General features: G+C 41.2%; 3 protein-coding genes across 20 annotated transcripts in view; 2 read left to right on the forward strand and 1 right to left on the reverse strand.

The window, feature by feature from the left end:
• LOC135240330 (hyccin 2-like) overlaps positions 1-7,797 on the reverse strand; it is a 52,182-nt gene extending 44,385 nt beyond the window's left edge. Inside the window, 1 exon segment of the mRNA XM_064309666.1 lies at positions 7,480-7,797. The gene's annotated coding sequence lies outside the window, so the exon portion shown is untranslated.
• A 3,360-nt stretch (positions 7,798-11,157) lies between these two features.
• LOC135240841 (CASP8 and FADD-like apoptosis regulator) lies at positions 11,158-17,473 on the forward strand. Of its 6 annotated transcripts, none has more exons than XM_064310833.1 (10): positions 11,158-11,305; positions 12,511-12,821; positions 13,088-13,193; positions 13,631-13,766; positions 14,285-14,361; positions 14,505-14,577; positions 14,755-14,807; positions 15,432-15,510; positions 16,240-16,756; positions 17,035-17,473. In XM_064310833.1, exons 2-10 carry the CDS (start codon positions 12,532-12,534, stop codon positions 17,159-17,161), a joined length of 1,458 nt encoding a protein of 485 aa, XP_064166903.1. In that variant the 5' UTR covers positions 11,158-11,305; positions 12,511-12,531; the 3' UTR covers positions 17,162-17,473. The 6 variants fall into 6 exon arrangements, with proteins under 6 accessions (XP_064166903.1, XP_064166900.1, XP_064166902.1 ...); XM_064310830.1 differs by having other exon boundaries at positions 11,186-11,309; positions 12,489-12,821; XM_064310832.1 differs by having other exon boundaries at positions 11,186-11,305; positions 12,489-12,821.
• Positions 17,474-19,038: 1,565 nt separating this feature from the next.
• Positions 19,039-20,036, forward strand: part of LOC135241279 (disco-interacting protein 2 homolog A-like) — a 103,306-nt gene continuing 102,308 nt past the window's right edge. For 8 of the 13 annotated variants that reach the window (XM_064311526.1, XM_064311532.1, XM_064311527.1 and 5 more), the window contains exon 1: positions 19,040-19,591. In XM_064311526.1, the coding sequence (XP_064167596.1) occupies positions 19,468-19,591 (124 nt within the window). In that variant the 5' untranslated portion in view covers positions 19,040-19,467. Of the gene's footprint in view, positions 19,592-20,036 lie in introns of all 13 variants that reach the window. The other 5 variants (XM_064311522.1, XM_064311524.1, XM_064311529.1 and 2 more) reach the window with 1 other exon arrangement.

Below are 20,036 nucleotides of genomic sequence, written 5' to 3' on the forward strand. Positions count from 1 at the left end.
GGAGATTCAGAAAGGCAATGACGTCTTCAGTTATTTTTAAAACTTAATTCACCTAACAGTGGATTAACCAATTCATTTTCTAATCACTATGTACGTCCCCTTGCAGGCATGTGCATTTTGACTCATTTGATATTGGACTATTCCAGAACCCAAGACAGAATATTAGTACAATCTTCATTACATCCAAGCAGTCCCCCCCACACACAGTACTATATTAAACTCCAGTCCTCCAGTTAGGCACGACTCAGAGCAAAGAGATCTGCATTCACACATACTTTCAGGTAGGGATATTTTCTATATGAAACAGGCCAATTAACCTTACCTGTTATCTTCCCAAAGGTTCTCTGGGAATCAAAAGACTGTTCCAAGGAAACATTTTACATTTATGATCTCATTAATGACCTGAATTTTAAATAACACCGTATTCTGCAAAAATCCCTGATGCCTACACAGGAATTAAAATGATAACATCATCTTCAGACGAGATATTGGCTGACAGAGCAACTCTTGTGGTTAGACAGTGATGAAGTTTGCTCATGCAGTGAGGTCTGAGTCAACCTTTACCCGTTTCAGCAAGCACAGGACAGAACCCAAGGAGCGGAACACAGTGTTTCACACAAAACACGGACTGACTACAGTTTTAAGATCACTTTGAATTAAAAAAATAAAAATAAATACAAGGCGCTCATTTTGAGACGAGGATGACGGCAATGATGACGTTCTCTGTACGCTGCTGGTGGAATCGCACGACGCAGATTTAAAGGGCATTAAAAGACCGCTTCTAGCAGAACAGCATTAAAAATGAACACGGCCGCTGGTCACGTCGGTTAATTTCACACGACGCACAGAGAGACTGGAATACAGGAAATTAAGCACAGATCTTGGCATCAATTCAAACGTTCTTACAGCCCAACGTAATCGTATATTAAATGCTCCCGCGATTCGTGAGAAATTCTACGGGTCCCATCCTTCAGGTAAAGAGTGGTTACGGCACACATCTGAGCCCAAGGGCTGTGGCAGAAATCAACGCGGCAGAGACTTGATCTGATATACCGCGCCCGGCACGCGAGTTCCTCCGAGCCAGCACTTTCCACAGCCTCCGGCGAAATCAATTAATATCGGCCAGGGCTTTTCAATTTAATTTACTGCTGGCAGCCTCCATCCCCTGTAAGCACAGAGGAAAACTCCCAACGCGCAACAACCGCCGATTGCACTGTCACTGACCGTTCATTTCTAAAAGGAACGCCGACTTGGGAACGCCACATGAATGAACGGAACCCAAAGACAGCCACACCGCCCCTGGGTAAATGTTTACGTTGCTGGTGATTGTTTTAGACAGTTGGCGAACATTAGAGAAACTGGGCCTTCAAAAAGAAATGTCACAGCTCATGCCCTGCTTGTAAAATAATTGGTCGCTGGCCATTAGCAAATCAAAATATCTACGTTAAATTTTTGGAGTCCATCCCACCTTATTGGTATTCTCCTTCTTAGGTAAAAGTGGCTTCCTGGAAGAGCACTTATAAAAAGACTCCCAACCCATCTTGACAACAGCGACACGATTAATATGGTTTTTCAACAACCAGGTGTCTGGACCCATAAGAGTGCACAAAGCATTCAGAAAATTTAAATCATAATCTGATCACATGTGAAATGCTAATGATGCATAATGCCATGGCAACCCTTTTCTTGCTGTGCTCCTTTGTGTGGACACTTGCTTACCAAAGTGTGCTAAAGCAACACATTAATGCAGTTCCTGGTTATGGTTATACACTTTGTCGTACGTCGCCCTGGATAAGAACGTCTGCCAAATGCCTGTAATGTAATGTAAATGTAGTTCTACTGAATACAATATATAAACTCTGGTTGGAATGAACGGGTTATAAACATGTGGGGGTTGTAAATTGTGTGGGGCTTTCACCCTACGAAACTATACTGTGCATTGTTTCAGATGACAAATTACCTGGTCCTCTTGGGTCTGGAACCAATCACCAGGTCTCAAAACAAAACAGACCCCCTTCATCGATGTATGACACCAATTTTCCCTCAGAGGAAAGACCAAGTGCCCTTTTGTAAGCTGGTAACATTCCACACCCAAAGTACCATTCAACAGGAAGCAAAACACTGAATTTTAAATAGTCATGGGGTTTATAACGCCATTTTGAAATGTAAAATAATTAAACGATTTAGCATTTACAAATGTTACCAACTTCCAGTTCCTTCAGTGAATGTAAATTTCTATAAGAAAAGGAAATATTTCAATACTGCAACAATGTAATCGCTCATGTTTATCACACTTATGTTTTAGGTACAGCATGTCTAGAATAGAATATTCTAGCAGCTCTTCTTAGGTTCAGTCAGTGAGATACTAGTGTCCGTTCTTCCCCAGACTCGCATCTCCCTTGAGTCCGGTATGAGAGGAAAAGTTGCCAAATGACTAAAGAGCATTTAGTGGGAATGCAACAAAAAAGATTTTTGTTTTTCCAAAGCAGAATAAATAAGATTTATTGAACAAAGTACAAACTGGCCACAAATTTGAATTTGATCATTCAGACAATTATTCGATTATTTTAAGAGAGGCAAACCCACACAGACCACAAGTGACAGACCAACATTCCAGTCATGACCGAAAGGACTTTTGATTCAACTGTTGTCATAATGCGCGATTGGACTTTAAGGGTAGAATTTTGCTCCTGTTGTGTTCCTCTGTAATGTGGGCAAGACATAAACGACTGCGACAAACAGGAAGCCTGGGAAGGGTGGGTGGGGCTAAAACAGCACCTCCCTCTCTATGGCAATGACAGGCACAAGGGCCCATACTCCTTTTCCAGCGATTAGATAAGAGGATTGAAAGAGTGTGGTGCCAGACAATTAAGTGCACACGGTACGCTAAGCACAGGGTTTAATAGCTATACGACTGAAACAGACATTGCAGAACTTATGCCACGCAGTCAAAGCCAGGGAACGTAGCTATGATGCTATTATTGTTCCTGCTGGAAACACTGACACACTCCCCAGGCCACAGCAACTTGCAAGCTGCCAATACACTGTACATTTAATATGTTAAGTATTCATAGGTGAACAGGCACTGTGGAAACTCTGTTCAAGTGCTACCATAGTGAATGGCACAATGGCAATTCACTACCCGTAAATGGACTCTTTGTGGTTACACATCCAGTTACTAACCATTAAGCCAGACTGTCTCCCTGTCCGTGGAATGTCAAGTATACAAGTTTACAGAAACACAATGTTCTCAAGTAAACGTTTTACTGGATGGGTGGGTAACTCATTAAAAAAAACTTTTCCAGTGTCGAATGAACTTCTAGGCATAATATGAATCCGGGCAACACAATCAAAACACAAAGCTCCTCTTTAAAATTCACAACGAAAAATCTCCTGCTGGTAGAGCAGATACATCTGCCATATTTATGGATGTCTAAACAAAGCATGGTGCATCCATGTTCCTGACACATTATAACTCAGCAATGTGCCTCTATTCTGTTTATGTAGCGCAGGAAGAGCGCCTACAATGTTTCTTGTTCTGTGAAATTACCAATTGCAGCAGCATGGAGGTCAAAGATCAGATTTTAATCCGAATCAGAGCATTAGTAAATAAATGTGCTGCAGAATTTAAGCCCTTTGTCGAGCGTGATCCAGCTAATTACTCGTGGTAAATAGAAACTGTACAGTAAAAGAAAAAAAACAAACAAACAAAAAAAACAGCAACATTACAATGACGCCTCCCTTTCTCTACAGTGGGGGGCTTTTACACTCCAGACCTCTCAGCAGCAGGCAAAACATTTTTCCCCCCACAGGTTTTGTGTGTGCAGTGAATAGGCTGAAGTGACTTATGCACTTGGGAAATTAAGGGCTCGGGTAGAACTAAAAATAGGTCCCTTTAAGTTTTTGGTTCGCTGAATAGATAATGAATGGGTTGGGTTTTATGCTCATAGATTAGCTTTTTTTCATATTGAACAAAATAAATCATACCCTTTTTTTAAGAAAAGTGCCATATAATAATATCCATTGTGGACGTGGGCTCATCCCTCTGGGGAAAACAATCTGTTTAACAATCAGCACCCTGAATTTTGGGGTATACATACTGTTATTTACAATAGATATCAATGAAAACAGAAACTAGCAACACCAGTCCTAGTAGGTAGCAAGCTATGCTAACATAACATGCGGTTGGGCACACATGTGCCAAGTCACCTTCACCACTTGCCTGACAATGTGTATCCTGCACAATTTGCAAGCAAAAAATGTCAATTCTTGAATTTTGAGGCTACAAAACAACTGCTGCTCCTGCCATTAAACCGGACAAATGCAACTCCGGCCAGGGGCAACTTGATAGGCGCTTCGGTTTGGCTAAATTAGGTCAGAGCTTGGATTGACATCGGTGACAGCACTGTGCAGTATGTTTATTCCTAGGACTCCTGACTGCTGGTCTCTGATTGCCATCATTATTCATTTCACTAGAGCTGCATTCCAAGATCCAATCAGACGAATTTCAAGAGATCCGAATGTTCAATTTTACCGTTTTCTCGGGGTACGCGGCTAACTGAACGTCTTCACAAAAGTGGTCTTGTGATTTGTGTCCTCGGAAATGATCAGGGTAGACACAGCAATCAGCGGTGCAGCTTTTCCTTCAGAGCACAACTCACTCCAAGAGCAGAGCTACCACGTGGCTCTCCTCTCATACAAGAGTACTAAATCCTGTACAGTTTTTCCTCAATTATTTTTGATGAGGTACACTTAATTTCTGCTGCCACTAAGATGTCAAAAAGAGGCTACCGCCCCTTTCATTACCTAAAAGAAATGGTTAAAACCATAAAGAGTTTTATCTGGTCCTCGCACAGCCATTTATTCTTTATGAGCAACAGAAAACAACACTTGCTTCAGTTTTTCACACTTTTTATAATACAATAATGATAATAACTTTCACGTATAAAACAATTTCACATTCTGGGCCCCACCAACCTCTGCAATGGGGATATTTTGGATATTAATAATTACCTGTCAACTTTACAATTACAGTTATGGATCATTCAAGGGTTTGTGGTCTAAAGAAAGAAAATACATGTCAAGTCGACTCCAAAGCAACTTGTAGGGCGATGTAATGCCTGCAGAGGACGTATTATGCCATTACACTGCTTATTACGTTTAATCTCATTTTCAGTTGGAAGTAGCCTGTTTCCTATTGTGCATGCAACATGTGGCCCCAGGGTTCACAGAAATACACACCGATATTACATTTGCAATTGTGAATAAACTCCATAAAATTAAACTGTCGATATGTACAGCTTCTGGATATTCAGTGTGGCCACATGCTGCATTGTAGTTATGACTTGAAGTGTATTTTCTCGCTTTAGGTTACGAATACCCTATACCTGCCATTGTAAATCCGACAGGTTGTCAGAATCTACATTTTCTAAATGCTTAAGATATTATCAATTGCGCAGAGAAACTCCTTGGGCCAAACATACTAAAACTGAAATGATATTCAAAAAAAAAACATATTTTTAAAAATATGTCTTTAAAGCCACTTCAAAATGCAAACTAACTGCATACCCTTCTTCATGGTCTACCCATTGGTTTTCTCTTGCACCTTATGGCTTATGATCTAGATCAGTGTTCCTCAACCCTGGTCCTGGGGACCCATTGCCTTGCATGTTTTAGATGTCTCCTTGCTCCAATACGCCTGATTTAAATGAATGGGTCGTCATCAAGCTCAAGCCTGATAACGACCCATTCATTTGAAGCAGGTGTGTTGGAGCAGGGAGACGCCTAAAACATGCAGGGCAGTGGGTCCCCAGGACCAGGGTTGAGAAACACTGATCTAGATATTTTTATTCATCAATGACAGATGATATGCACTGCGCCACGACTGCAAAAAGATGTACACCCTCAAGACCAGGGTCGTTGAAGACTCGTTCAACACAGCCCCTTCTGGGGAAAAACACGGCAATCACGAGTCGCATGACGGCTTAGGTTTCCTCCCCTACGGATTTTGGCGGACAGGACACGTCAGTAGGCTACTAGTAGCACAGCAATACACTGTCAGAATTTAATCTTAGATAAACGATTCATACAAGCCACATTACTATCCACCTATCTAAATATAAGCGGAAATGTATCTCATCATAACGAAATGAAATTTGCTTTTAGCTAGCGCTCGGTCTTATATGACGTCTACTTCGTGCGCAAAACCAATCGTACATTTTAACGTCAACAGGCACCTTTTAAATGAGTGCAGTTTTAGGTTTCCTAAAAACAGAGCGAAATAAACAGCCACATTTGATTTCTTCAAAGTTCGGAGACGAACATTTTATGTAACAAAACAATGTAGCGTAGTAGCAAACGTTATCATTGTTAGGTTCATTGGTTTGTTGTGACCAAATACCAACGAGCTCTCTTTACACTATCTTACGTGGCTATACAGGACATTGTGTAATTGCGGCATGAAAGAGATTCACAACACAAGTATGCTAGCTACCCATGTCTTTTATATGCAGCGCACAGCTGAGAGCTTAATGTTATATGCATGATGGAACGCGCACACGTCGCCAATTTTCTGATACAGTTATCATGATTGCTTAGCTAGAGAATCAGACATATGATAGCTACAGCTAACTTCCAAGCAATGTTGCAACGGCGACTCCAATTCAGTGCCAACCTGAGAAATCCGAATACGCTTACGTTATTATAGCTAATACGTCCTATATTGATCACAATTTTACAAACTACCTAGACTCTGTGAAATACCGCACACATTTCTATGAAGGCGATCTTTCTAATTTAGCAGCTGTTTAATAAGTGATCTCAAATGTAATGTGGGACGGAGTGATGTATTTTGCTAGCTTTTTCGCTAACATTGGCTAGATAACTAGCGAGCCACATATTTTCAAATGTGAGCTGGATCAAACTTGTGTTGTTTGACTGTAGCTACTGACTACCGAGCTATCTGGTAGTCTAGCGTTAGCTATTTTCGGTTTGGCTGGCTCGTTTGCTAGAACTAGCATACTGGTTAACTTCCGTCAAGATTATGCTAACTCGCTAGTCTAGTCGGAGCCTGGATAATGCAACATAATTGTAGCGTAAAACAGCTTGCTAGTTTATTGACTAGGGACAATCACAGTTACACGTTCAACTGTTCACATTAGCTAACTGACACGTAGTTAGCTGTGTTGTCAACTAGACTAGTCTAGATCAGCAAGAGCTCTTGTTGCTTAGCTACACGGTTATCTGTGTAGCCACTTACCATACCTAGACGGCAACGTTGACTTGCTGTCTAGCTAGTAGCAATGTGTTCATTAAAAGCATAACGTTAACTCTGAAAAACATGTCAATTTAAGTTACCTAACTATACATGGTACCATTTTAACCAAAGGGCTTTCACTAAAGATTGCGACCATAAAATAAGTGGAAAGTTCAGTTTAGCCAAAGTTAGAAGGCTACAGTGCGTACGGTAATAATACTTACCAGAATGATCTCCACTAGCTAGCCTCTGTGCAGAATTGGGGAAAAAATCGACCTAGCTGGCCAGCTAGCTTATCCTGCTATCACCGAGTCTTGGCTTGAGGCGATGAATGCAGGTTATGTGCAGCTCAATCGGCGCCCACGTATTAAAATTAAATCCCGTGGCTAAACAACAGCAGAGCCCGATCTCCAATGTAAAACCATCCGCATGTGTCCCTATTTCATGTTGCCTCAAACTGTAGTCTCAGGTCCGTGCTGATTGATTCCTGGCGCTCCAATAACATCTTCTCCTTCCTGCCAGCTCGCTGCCCCTCCAACGTATGCAGTCATTGGATGATCGCTAAACGGGCTTTAACAAGTCACTCAATTGGATAGGCGAATAGCTTGCTAGCTCGGTAATTCAATTGCTGCGGTTCGCGCTTGGACAGCATGGGGGAATGTCAGAAGCACGAGATTTTATAATGTACAATTACATTCACTTCGGTTTGAAAACAATAACGTCACCATCCATCTTTTTTTTGTCATGCTATGGTTGAACATTTTGATCAGGTGTGGTATATTTATAATTTATAATTCCGTTCAGCGATGCTTGTTAAGGTTACATGAGGTTAACCTAATTTGGGACTGCCAAAGTCAGCAGAATAGAGAGTATTTTTGCTTGTGGACGAATATTGAATATTTTTGTTCACAATTCTATTATTGTCAATCACGGGCAATATGTTCCCGGCGAGAAGATTTCTTTGCTGTTGACCTCATTTAAAAATAACGCGAATAAGACCATTTAGAGTAATAACAGTAATGACACGGTCTCACAAAAAATGCAATGGATATAGGCCTACATATTCAGCAAGACTGCTCACTCTATACGTCGTAGCCCAGCCTACTGAACGACCTAGATGAGTTTAAAAAGTTGATTATGCTTATAAATATGGCTAGACTTTTCCAGGTCGCCATTAAAAAAAAAACGTCAAGACTGTCCTCATTCGACACATTTAATTTACCTTGCTTGTCGGTATAAGTTATTATGCACCTTGTTTGTACCGAAAGATAAGCACTGCCATACCGAGTGATGCATATCTTCACATTTAGTATCTTCTTCTAGCCTTTTGTCGGTGATTTGCATATGGGGTCACGTGTAGGGAATAAAAAGGGCATGTAGTTATACGCGCGGGCAACTTGGTCCGTTATCAAATCCTTTGTTTTTGTTTAAAGCTGCACTTGTCTTGCGTCTAGAAAGAGGTGATCCGCTTGGCCTTTGCGTCTGAGAAATCGCTACAAAACCATGCTAAGTCCTCTTCCTGAGAGGCATGATGTACTTTGCCCTCCAAAGTATGGGAACGGTAGAGTTAAATTTGTTATTTTTGCTATATATTTAAGGCATTTGAATTTGAGATCAAAATATGTAGGCCTATATGAGACAAAAGTATTAGTGATCACCTTTTATTTAATGGTATTTGCATGTACATATATATTTTTTTCTTTTCTTTTTTTTTTTTTTTGCAGAAACAGCAGTTTTGTGTTGAGGCCCCCACTCCCCCACAATTTTCAACTGTGCAAAAGTAAGTTAATGGATGACTAGTCTCGCACAGCCAGACCTATCTCCACACTTTGTTTTAGTGCTGTGCCAGCAGATGACTGACGGGATGTCAACTGTTGCTGACGTGGTTCCTTTTGCATGGGTCGTTGCAGAGTGTCTAGTCTTGATTTTAATCTGTGGAGATCGTATTTGGAGTCAGAGGCATACACCATTATGAAGACCAGAGGACTAACTATGACTGTAAAACAACTAATGTGCAAACCGAGAGGACAGAATAATTTGTTAAGAAGGATAGAACAGAAACTGAGTAGGCTATATTGAGTACAGCAGATTGGAAAGTCCTGAAAAAGGAAGAAACCACTGGTGGACTCAGAAATAAACACTGTACAGGTCAGACAGGGAATGTAGCTGCCGTTGATGACAGATGCATCATAAGAGCTGTGAAGAAAAACCCTAAAACAATGATCAGTGACATCACCTGCTGTCTCCAGAGGGCAGGGGTAAAAATATCACAGGCCACCATAGGCAGAAGACTTTGAGAGCAGAATTATAGAAGCTACACTGCAAGATACAAACCTCTTCTCAGCCAGAATAATCGGAAGACCAGATTAAAATTAGCCCTAGAAATACAGAAATGAGCCAAAAGAGTTCTGGAACAAAGTTTTACGGACAGAACCTTTACCAAAGCGATGGAAAGTCGGAAGTTTGGAGAAAGGAAGGAACAGCCCGTGATCCTAAGCACTCCTTCTCATCTGTGAAATATGGAGAAGGTAGTGTCATGGCTTGGACATGTATGGTGCTTCTGGTACAGACTCACTAATTTTTATTTTTAAAATGTGTTTTGTGTTAATATAGTTACTCTTTGTCTGATATTATTATATTTAAAAAAATGTATTGTTATCTTTCATTTTACTCTGTATTATTTTACTTTATTTTCTGCACACTGATACTTAATCATACTTTTATTCTTGCTTTCTAAAACTTTTATTGCTATCTTTTATTTTACTCATTACTCATAGACTCTTTCATATTAAATATTTTATTTTATTTGTTTCCATTTCAATATACACTGTTTTATTCTTCTATGTTTTAAACCCTTTTAACTGATTATGATTGCTGTGCTTTTCCCTGTTTTTGCCTTTTGTTTTTATTTTTCCTGTTTAGCACTTTTAGCTCCAGTCTGTATGAAAGGTGCTATACAAATCAAGTTATTATTATTATTATTATATTTTGTCTAAAGATCTGAAACCATTCAATGTGACAAATATGCAATAATAGAGGAAATCAGGAAGGGGGCAAATACTTTTTGGGCAAATACTTTTTTTACAGCACTGTACATGAATCCAATGTTTGTCGCAATACCATATATTTTTTAAAGTCATGACGGCAGTATGAAAAGTTAAGTTCCCAAATTTTGATATATAAAGTATCAACCTTACTCTACTGATACGTTTCAAGTGGTTGCTTTAATACACTGAATTTGGCAACTACATCTTTCATAATCTTCCTTACTCTTGAACGTATGAAACATTGCATTTAATTGGCACTTTTCCAGACACACAAAGTGCTTTACAGTAATCAGGTGAAACTCACCTTTGCCACCACCAATGTGTAGCACCCACCTGGATGATGCACGGAAGCCATTTTTTCGCCAGAAGGCCCACCACACATTTGCAGAGGTGGAGAGATAGAGTATAAATTTTTAGCACCTAATTATCCAGGGGATGATTAGGTGGCAGATTCTCTGGGGCACTTAATAGGAGAGAATCTATTCAACGTTAATTACGCAACTAATGGATTCCATTCAGTAGTACCACAGGTTCTTTATTGTACAAGTAAAGCTGCGGGTACCTCTTGTAAAGTAATGCATGTAATGTGTCATTGTGTCCAGTAGGAGGAGCACACGTTGAAGAGAATTTACAGTGTATGATCATTTTTGGATGAAAAAATGGTCGGAAAGATGATTATGGAAAAGTTTTTTTTTTATTTCATTTTTATTTTATCTACAATGCACACAGTTGGAATCATTTTAAAGCATGTGAATGTTTAGTCAAGCCCCTGTGCCCTAATTTGAGAGGCTAATTCACTTTATGTGGTCAGAGATTATCGAGCCATAACGCTACGTCTTGGTAACGTTGCTTGCACACACTCACGTACGCACGCACAATCGCACACGCAATGGCAAAAAGCCGAGTGAGGGGGTGTACACTATGTTCCGCTTGCAAATTCTTTCGCTTTCGTACTAGCTCATGGCTAATCGGCGATTACAATATGATGGGGATTTAGAATACGGTATGTATCTAACTTTTTTAAGGGTCCACCGTATAATTTTCTGTGGTGTTCAGTCATGCAGTCAGCTTAGAAAGAATATGGTCCCAGGGGTATACCACTCCAAAATAAAGAAGTACCGAACAAAATAATTTTCACTTAACTTAGATGGTTAGATAGTTTGATAATGTTACCTTGATATTTAAATCATAGGCTTACCAGTTCGTTTGAGATGGCTAATAGTAGACTGCGCTTTCAAATGTATGGGAAGTTAATTAGAGAATTAGAGAGAGGTTTCGTCATACTTGTTCCTGGTTATGGTTATACACTTTGTTGTACGTCGCTCTGGATAAGAGCGTCTGCCAAATGCCTGTAATGTAATGTAATGTAATTAAAACCTTTTCACTGGCGATACAAATTTTCGTATTCGAATTCCTGTAAAGGCGTTCCTATGATTGTAGATGGGCACTTAAATGATGTATTCAATGCGAACATGCTCCTTTGTCCTACACAGAACCCAGGCCAACGCGTGATAATATACCCTACACCTTTGTTGAAAACTCAGCAAGTGGGGCGAAACCCCGATCTCTTATAAGTTTCGTTTGTCCTGAATCCGATAGGCTATTACGTTTCGCGATGAGTCATCAGCCCACTTATGCAAAGCCTTCTCCTTAAAAAGAATTTCATTCATTTATGTTCGTCTTGTATCTCTGGTCTCCGTTTAGAAAGGTAAGTGTACAATTTTAGAACGTATGATTGATGTATTTATCATTTTAATTTGGTAACCGCAGTAGTAGCCCATGCACACGCTAATTTACTATTGATATTGACAGCCTACCATTAACGACGCGATGTGAGCAATTAGGCTGCACTGACGATAAGGCATGTAGCTTATAGAAGGCATGTAGTTTTATTATGCTGTACAATATGCCAGCCCTGGCGCGGCGTAGTTTTATTCAAAACCACCCATGGACCGCGCATTTATTATGGTGTGGCCCATTCGTGGTTCATTTCATGTCTTTGTTTCAGACATGTCTCACGTTTTGCGGATAACATAACTACATCAAGTTCGGCAACTATTATTATTATTATTATTATATTTGTTGTTGTTGGCCAGTAGTTTTAGGGCTACTGGGCTATTCTTAGGAAAAGGCACTGAAAGCACCTGTTTGAAAAAATTAAATGGAGCACACTCTGAACACTGCAGGACATCTTTATATTTGTTCAAGCCCCAGGGAAGAAATTACGCGATGGCTGACGGACAGTTATCTCAGACGATCAATCGAATATCGGAGGAACTCAGCTTGGATGAGCGCCGGCGGCTACTGTACTTGTGTGGGGACCTGCGTCAGCATTGCTCTGCGGAGGATGTGAGGAGAATGTTGAAGTCTAAAATGACCTGCCGTGAGGTGGACCAGATGTTTCTGCTGGAACTCATGCTCAGGATGAGGCGATTTGACATTTTGAAGAAGGTGCTGCGGACTAACAGACAGGAAGCTGAGGGAATGTTGGGGAAAGGATACAATGTTTCGGAATACAGGTATTTTACGACATTTATGACTGTCATGTATTACACAGATTTATGATAAGTCTTACAGCCAGGATGACAGCTGATATCAACCTTCAGACTAGACGAAGGGACAAGCAACAGCGCAGTTCTGATCTTGTTGGGTGGCAGTAGTGCCAGTTTCTCCTTTACATGCTTGTATGATAAGACAATGTGATAATAAAGTCCATAAATCAGATTTAATAAGGAATATAATGCGTTTCAGAAGTTATATGCATAATGTGTTCTTTGTATTCCAGAGTGCTGATGGCTGATGTAAGTCAAGACATGGGTAAAGAGGATTTGAGCTCCCTTATATTCTTGCTCAGTGGCAAGATACCAAAAGGACAGTTGGAAAAAGCTACAGTAAGACTCGCAGAGACTATAACTTTACATTTACATTTTAGTTACATCTACAATTTTGTCATTTGGACGTTTTTTTCCCCAAAGTGACTTACAAAAAATACATTTAATTAAATACATTTGCTTTAATATAATTACATTTTAGTTAATTCAAGCAAATTAACGTGAATACATGCTGATGAGTGTGTCACATTTTTGACTGTTGACTAGGAACTATAGTTTTGCATTTTTGCTGGGAATTTAGATTTTCGCTGTATGATCTGTCATTTAGTGTACATTTTGCATGAGCTGAATGTTTTGAATATATTGTCATGTATATATTGGACAAGCTGATAGGAGTCACAATGAGCTATTTCACAGATTCGGTTCTTAGTCACACAGATTAATGAATGCGCTAATGTTTATGCCCGACTCCTAACGCCTAACTGTTCATCCCACAGAGTTTTCTGGATGTGGTTGTGGAGCTGGAGATGCTGGACAAGGTTTCCTGCGACAAGGTGGATCTAATTTACGAGTGTCTGAGAAACATCCGCAGGGTGGACCTAGCCAAGAAGGTGCAGCAGTACCAGATGAGAGGTGAGGATTTGTTGTTCAGGGCTCGTGACAGCTGCGGTGTGCGTGCCTCCCAGGAAACACGGGGAGCCGCGTCTGTCAACGTCGTCTCGCTGTGACTGGACGTTCACTTCACCGTTCCCTGTTAGCTTTCGTTTAGGGAAGAAGAGTTCAAAGGGGGGAATGCCGCACTTCCTTTTCGCTGATAAAGTTCTATGACATCAACTGAGTTTCCTTTCCATCACCACAGACTAGTATAAAAGTTTCTGTGTGTGTATTTTTGATAAGGCCGGAAGGTTGTTTCGGTGTCGGTCAGGATGATGTCATAGGCAGGGGCAATGACTGTACTGTCTTCACTTAGCAAAAATAAATACCTGGGATTTTTGGGGCGATTCATCATACAGTATTCAGTTTGAAGTGGAAATTTCTGAAAGTAATTTACCTAAAGCACCCACAAAGAAAGGTGATTTCCTTCAGATGGTGAAACATGATGAGAAAGAGGACGATGCGTTATAATCAGCTCATCATTTCTTTCATCTTAGCCGCAGGTGAAATGCCACAGTCAAACTGCACACTCAGACGATCAGTGGAAAAACAGCAGTGTCTGAGGAAGATTCCGGTAAGGACATCAGTTTATCTGCTCGTTCTCCAGTCTTCTTCTTTCGTCCCAACAGGTCATTTATTCTGTGTGGTCTTTCCTACCCTGGCCACCTGTAGTGTCCACACTCTTCTCACTCAACCATGTGTTCTCTCTCTCTGCAGTCCTATGGGGTGTTTCCACCTAGAGCTCCCTCTTCCTCTCCTGCCATGTGCCATTGGTCACGTAAACCACACGGTGAGTGTCTTCACCCCGCTCCCTCTGTGCCCATTGATAGGGACTTACAGACACGTAACAGGCATTCCAAGTCTTTGTTTTCTCATTATACTTGTTTTTGTAATGACACTGGCACACCCCACCCCCCCTCCAATTTATTTATTTGTGTTGAATTTATTATTTATTTATTCTTTTCAGCTCCAGAGAACATTAAATTAGCAGTGCCTGAAACCGGAAGGCAATTTTGTCAGGTGATACAAAAAGATTTTTCCCCCCTGATTTTTAATACTACCTGCTTTGTAGTGAAGCATTTGTGGCATCGCTGGCTGACTTAACCACACAGTTTCTGACGTCTATGCTGTCAGGAGCCTCAGTGCTTATCTGTTTTGCGCCACATTTTGATCTTCACTTCCTCTTCCTTCACTTCCTCCTTGGTTCCTCTTCCTGTGAACAGCCACGACTTGATCTCGTGATCGTATGTGACAATCCAGTCATTCATCCATCCACTGAGAACATTTTGACAGCTACTAGCCACAAATGACCTCACTGACTTACACAGACATCCAATATCTCCGATTGGAGGCACACTAGCTGACTGGTTGAAATATGGATTTTCATGTATAGGCAGCCATGTAAACATAATTTACATGTGGATTGCAGTGGATTTTGCTTTTTTGCTTTTATTATTTTCTTTCTTTCTTTGTTATTATTATTCTTAACATGACCTCAAATGGCCAAATCTGGCTGTGAAGTTGGTTGCCCGCTCCCAGTCTGCCTTTGGCGAGCGAGGAAGTTAACGACGCGCCTGCGGTACGTGTGAATCGCGTCCTCTGTCCTGGCTCTGAGCTCCGCCCCCTCTGCTCTTTGATTCGCAGGGCCCCGTGGAGGCCTACCGGATGCGGTCGGAACCTCGGGGGGTCTGCCTGATCGTAGACTGCGTGGGAAACGATGGGGGTGAGCGCGCTCAGTCGGTGCCGTCTGATTGGCCGTAATTAGCAGATGTGGTGGGAAGCACTGGAGACTGTGGCCAACCATGCTAGCCATGTGATTGCCGGGTTAAAATTTTGTTGCAGCTCAAAGCAGACCAGCTCATTTGAACCTTCTCCACGAAAGCGATCTGGCTTTATATTTTTTTAATTAATATATTCATTTTGCACACAAAAGTTTGGCTGTTATTTAAAGTATTTCAAGTAAAAGTTTGGCATGCCTTCGAATTGGCATACACTCAAAAGTTACCCTAGCTATAAATGATCATGTTTGCTCTGTTTTATTTTGAATTAATGTCTAATTGGAGCTTGCAATTAAATTAAAATGTGAGTTGAGTGAATTATTATAAAATAGTATGTGATTGTGTTTGCATTCCACTTTCATGTTCAGCATTTACAGATTACAGATTCTGCTGCAGAACCTCAAAAAGCATAGCCAAGATGTTGAATTATTAACCCTCAGCCTAAGATACATAATAATTCAGGAGCTTTATAATGACTTGGAAGAAAGTAAGAAGTAAGCTGCTGACATTGGTGGATCCACTTACAAATGTGTTTCGTTGCCATCTAGCGGTGAAACAAAGATAATCTCTGTACTTCAGGGGAGCCTCTTACTCAGTGTGAAGGACGCAACAGTTTCTAGATCTCCTTCCTAAGCACTAGCTCATAGTAACACTTGTGAATTTTGTTTACCCAGATATGCTGGCGCAGACGTTCAGGCAGCTGCACTTCCGGGTTGTCCTGCGTAAGTGGCTGAGCGTGGGAGACACCCTGTCCGCTCTGAGGGACGCGGCAGGGGCGAGGGAGCACCACGAGGCCGACGCCTTCATCTGCTGCATCCTCAGTCGAACCGCCGGCGACGACCTGCTGGCCACCCAGCCCCAGGGCCCGGGGCTCCACCTCCAGGCCATCCGGCAGCTCTTCACCACCGAGGCCTGTCCCGGGCTGGCCGGAAAGCCCAAACTCTTCTTCATCCAGGGCTACGGCCTCCCCGCGGCTCTCTCCGCGTTCAGGGACGAAGACCTGGAGACCGACGTGGAGACCGACGTGGAGGCCGACCGGCCGGCCGATGGCCTCCGCTTGGAGACCGTCCCCGACGACGCGGACGTTGTGTGGAGCCTGTGTAGGACTGATGCGCGACAGCTGGAGAACAGCAGGCATCGGTCTGTGTACATGCAGTCACTGATCACCGCCCTGCTGAAAGGGCAGAGGAGGTAATAATAATAATAATAATAATAATCCTGCTCACGCTGACATAAAAAGCTTACAATACAGAATTTCAGTATTCACGGTTTGTCTATGGTATGGTTTGTCTTTCTCTCTGTGTGTAGCAGATCACAGAGGGCATTGTCAGTTTCGTTTCAGTGAGAATATGTTTGATACGGATCTTAAAGTGAATGATTTTTGGCAGAAGGCTGGTGTTCTGTGATCCTGTTTGCAGCACTTCTGTTGTTCTGTTTAAAAAGGAGACGTTGTTTTGCCTCTTTTACAGGGGGATGCACCTCGTGGATGTCCACACTGAGGTAAACAGAGCAATATATGACCACAACCAGAGGCATCAGGGAGAGGCCTATCACATCAGCTTGCGACACACTCTGAGGAAGAACCTCTTCATATGACTGTGAATCTGAATTTTCATTACAGATGGAAAACATTTTGTAACACTAAATTAAACACAAAGTGTGTCCGATTGGCATGAAACCTGGCAGACGCCATCTTTGGACAGGTGCTTCCGCGAAGCATGTGATGTTATGAAAAATGACATTTCAATTCTTACCAATATTTATTTACATCACATTACATGACATTTATTTGGCAGACAATATTATGCGATTGTTTTACTATTCTTTGTGAGAAGGGGGTCATTGTCAATGTATTATACTTCATGAAGTTAGTTTGTGCATTTATAATAAATATTAATTTCAGATAAAGTCATAAAATGCTTTTTTTGTTTGTTTAATGTACAGAAATGAAACATACAACAACAGACCTAGCCTAATCTGTGAAATGCACCTGTTTTAAGTCTCAAAGCGATGATCATGCATGCATGGCCAACGAGTTCACAGGTGGTGGGGATATGAAAGAGACTAGAGAAGAAATGCAAACACCCACACACTGTGCTCTGCACTCACGATTCCCATCGTAAAAGTATTTATATCCCCACAGGCCTCACCTGGACCAGTGAGTAATATAATAATAATATTCTCAAAATAAGTATAGTGGTGAAAAACAATGTTTAAATCTGGACATTCCTCCATTAGGTGCAGCTAAATAAATGAATGTGGCATTTAGAATATTCCCTTATCCAAACCAACTCACACAGATTACTTGGCTGGAGATTTTAGTGAAGCAAAATATATGCTCAAGAGTACAATGGCAGTATCTCAATTGGTAATAGAAACCACAACTGCAATTGCAAGCAGACATTACAATCTCAAGTTTTGTGCAAGACCGCAAAACACTGTTCTCTAAAAACCAACGAAGAATTCATTTAAAGTCGTTATTAACAAATCAGGGACATCAGTCATCTCTGTTTGAATCTTGTGTCTTGCGTTGTCATTACACACTATATCCGCTAGATGGATATCTAGGACCGTTCCAGTTGACTGCAGTACAACGCCGTTCAACTGCCCTTCATAGTTGGATTCGGGACGTAGCCTACGCCTAGCTAAACTTAGTTCATTCCATCACAACCTCTTTGCATACATTGGATTACGTTTTTTTGTTGAAGACGTTAACAAATCAATGAATCAAACTCTGAAATTTTATAATATATTCTTGGATGGTATTTCTGAATAAAACCTCACCTCATTTCCAAAAAGTATTTTGGAAACATATGAATCGCAACGTCTGTCATTTTTACATTAACCATTCATAGCTCCCGAGCCACTGCCAACACACAGAACAGGAATAATATGCAGATTATCTCCAGTAGTTCAAGAATGCGAATCACGCGACAGCAATACGAGCGGCACTAGGAAGCTTCAAACTATTAGCACATAAGTAAACAACAAAAAGACTTCTGTAAAAGTGCCTAGCGCGAGGGTAATAGCACAGGCTGTTGATTCACTGCATATTCCCTTTAGAACAGAATACAACTGCTTTGTAAATAAGTGTCTATGCAATGGCATTTCTATCCCTCCATATTACGGCAGCATGCTTTGTTTAAATGCATTCTGTTCAATACAAGTTTCCACACTATCAGTAAAACAGTGTATCTTCATATAAAAATAAACATACATATAAGTAAATATAAACGTTTGTATGCATAACATTTGCTGGCTTTGTTTTGGCTTTCTCAAATATTATTGTAAAATCGACTGCATACTTTTGTAAACATATAAACAAAGAAATAAACAAAAACTGATGGGAATGTTGCTAATGCTACTAGTAATGCTGATCAATGTAACATTTCATTTCCAATATTGACGACTTCAGCAAGTATGTCTGTGCCAAACAGTCATTTAAACTATTTGAACCAGACACGCGCCATGTGTTGTGCACGCGCACTTTTTCAACGCTGCTGCTGTTGCTGCGGCTGCAATGGCGGTGCTATAGGGGTACGGGGTAGATGGTGCCTTGAGTTAGATGAGTTGTTGAATTCCTACAATGGTCGTTAAGGCCAAGTTCGTGGAGGAATAAAGGAATATAGCGTATGTGTGGTATAGGCTCGAGTTTTTGGGTGGAGGAAAAGCGGGGAGGTCTATCCGTTTAGATGATATTTTGTGTTACCAAAACATTACTAGCTAGCTGTCCTAATGCAGTTCTTGCTAGCCATCATCGTGAGCTAGCTGACGTTAGCCATATAGCTAGCTTGCGCTACATCTGTCTTTAGTAACCACCACCCACCACTTTAGTCTACCAGCCTTACTTTTTGCGTGGATCAGACCGGATCAGCTATAATTGGACCGATCCGAAAAACGGCATGGCTGAGAGAAATTCCACGGGATTATTAATGATGATGTTGGAGCCAACACCGGCGGCTGCGATGACTCTACCGGCGGATGTTCGAGAGAAGCTGGCGGAGCTTGAGTTGGAGCTTTCTGAAGGTAATCGTCTCGTTTCGCACGTATGCGACTATCCGTGGCTTGATATCCACAGCAATTGTCGAAGACGAAGGGGCCAAGAGATCACACATTTACCGGCATTTTGATTCAGAGTTTTGCTGTGTCAGTTCCCCAGTCAATGACAACGACAGGAGTCCTGAAATTTTAAATCTTTGAATGGGCTGCGGAGGTTCATGTGCATCGTCAATGGTTCATTACCTAGCTTGCTATAATTGTGGATGGTGAATGATGTAGGGACAGATCAATGTGAAGGTTGAAAGAGAGCGGCCAGTTACAGTAGCTAGCTGCGTGCATACTAAGCTAAGTGCACAGTAGTTAGCACTGACAAGCAATCAGTGCGAAGCAATCAGTGCGACTTGCGTTGCACAATTCGATAACCCCATTATTATAATAAATTAAATTATTCTATTATAATGAGTCTGTAAGT

This window comes from Anguilla rostrata, chromosome 15 (genome assembly GCF_018555375.3).
Source record: "Anguilla rostrata isolate EN2019 chromosome 15, ASM1855537v3, whole genome shotgun sequence".
Lineage (NCBI taxonomy): Eukaryota > Metazoa > Chordata > Actinopteri > Anguilliformes > Anguillidae > Anguilla > Anguilla rostrata.

Bases quoted from the DNA above. Each gene is read 5' to 3' on its own strand.
- LOC135240841 (XM_064310829.1), top strand. From the start codon at position 12,034: ATGATTGATGTATTTATCATTTTAATTTG. The intron at 13,767-14,284 runs GTGAGGATTTGT...CTTTCATCTTAG, and splicing joins GCAGCAGTACCAGATGAGAG to CCGCAGGTGAAATGCCACAG. The intron at 15,511-16,239 runs GTGAGCGCGCTC...TTGTTTACCCAG, and splicing joins CTGCGTGGGAAACGATGGGG to ATATGCTGGCGCAGACGTTC.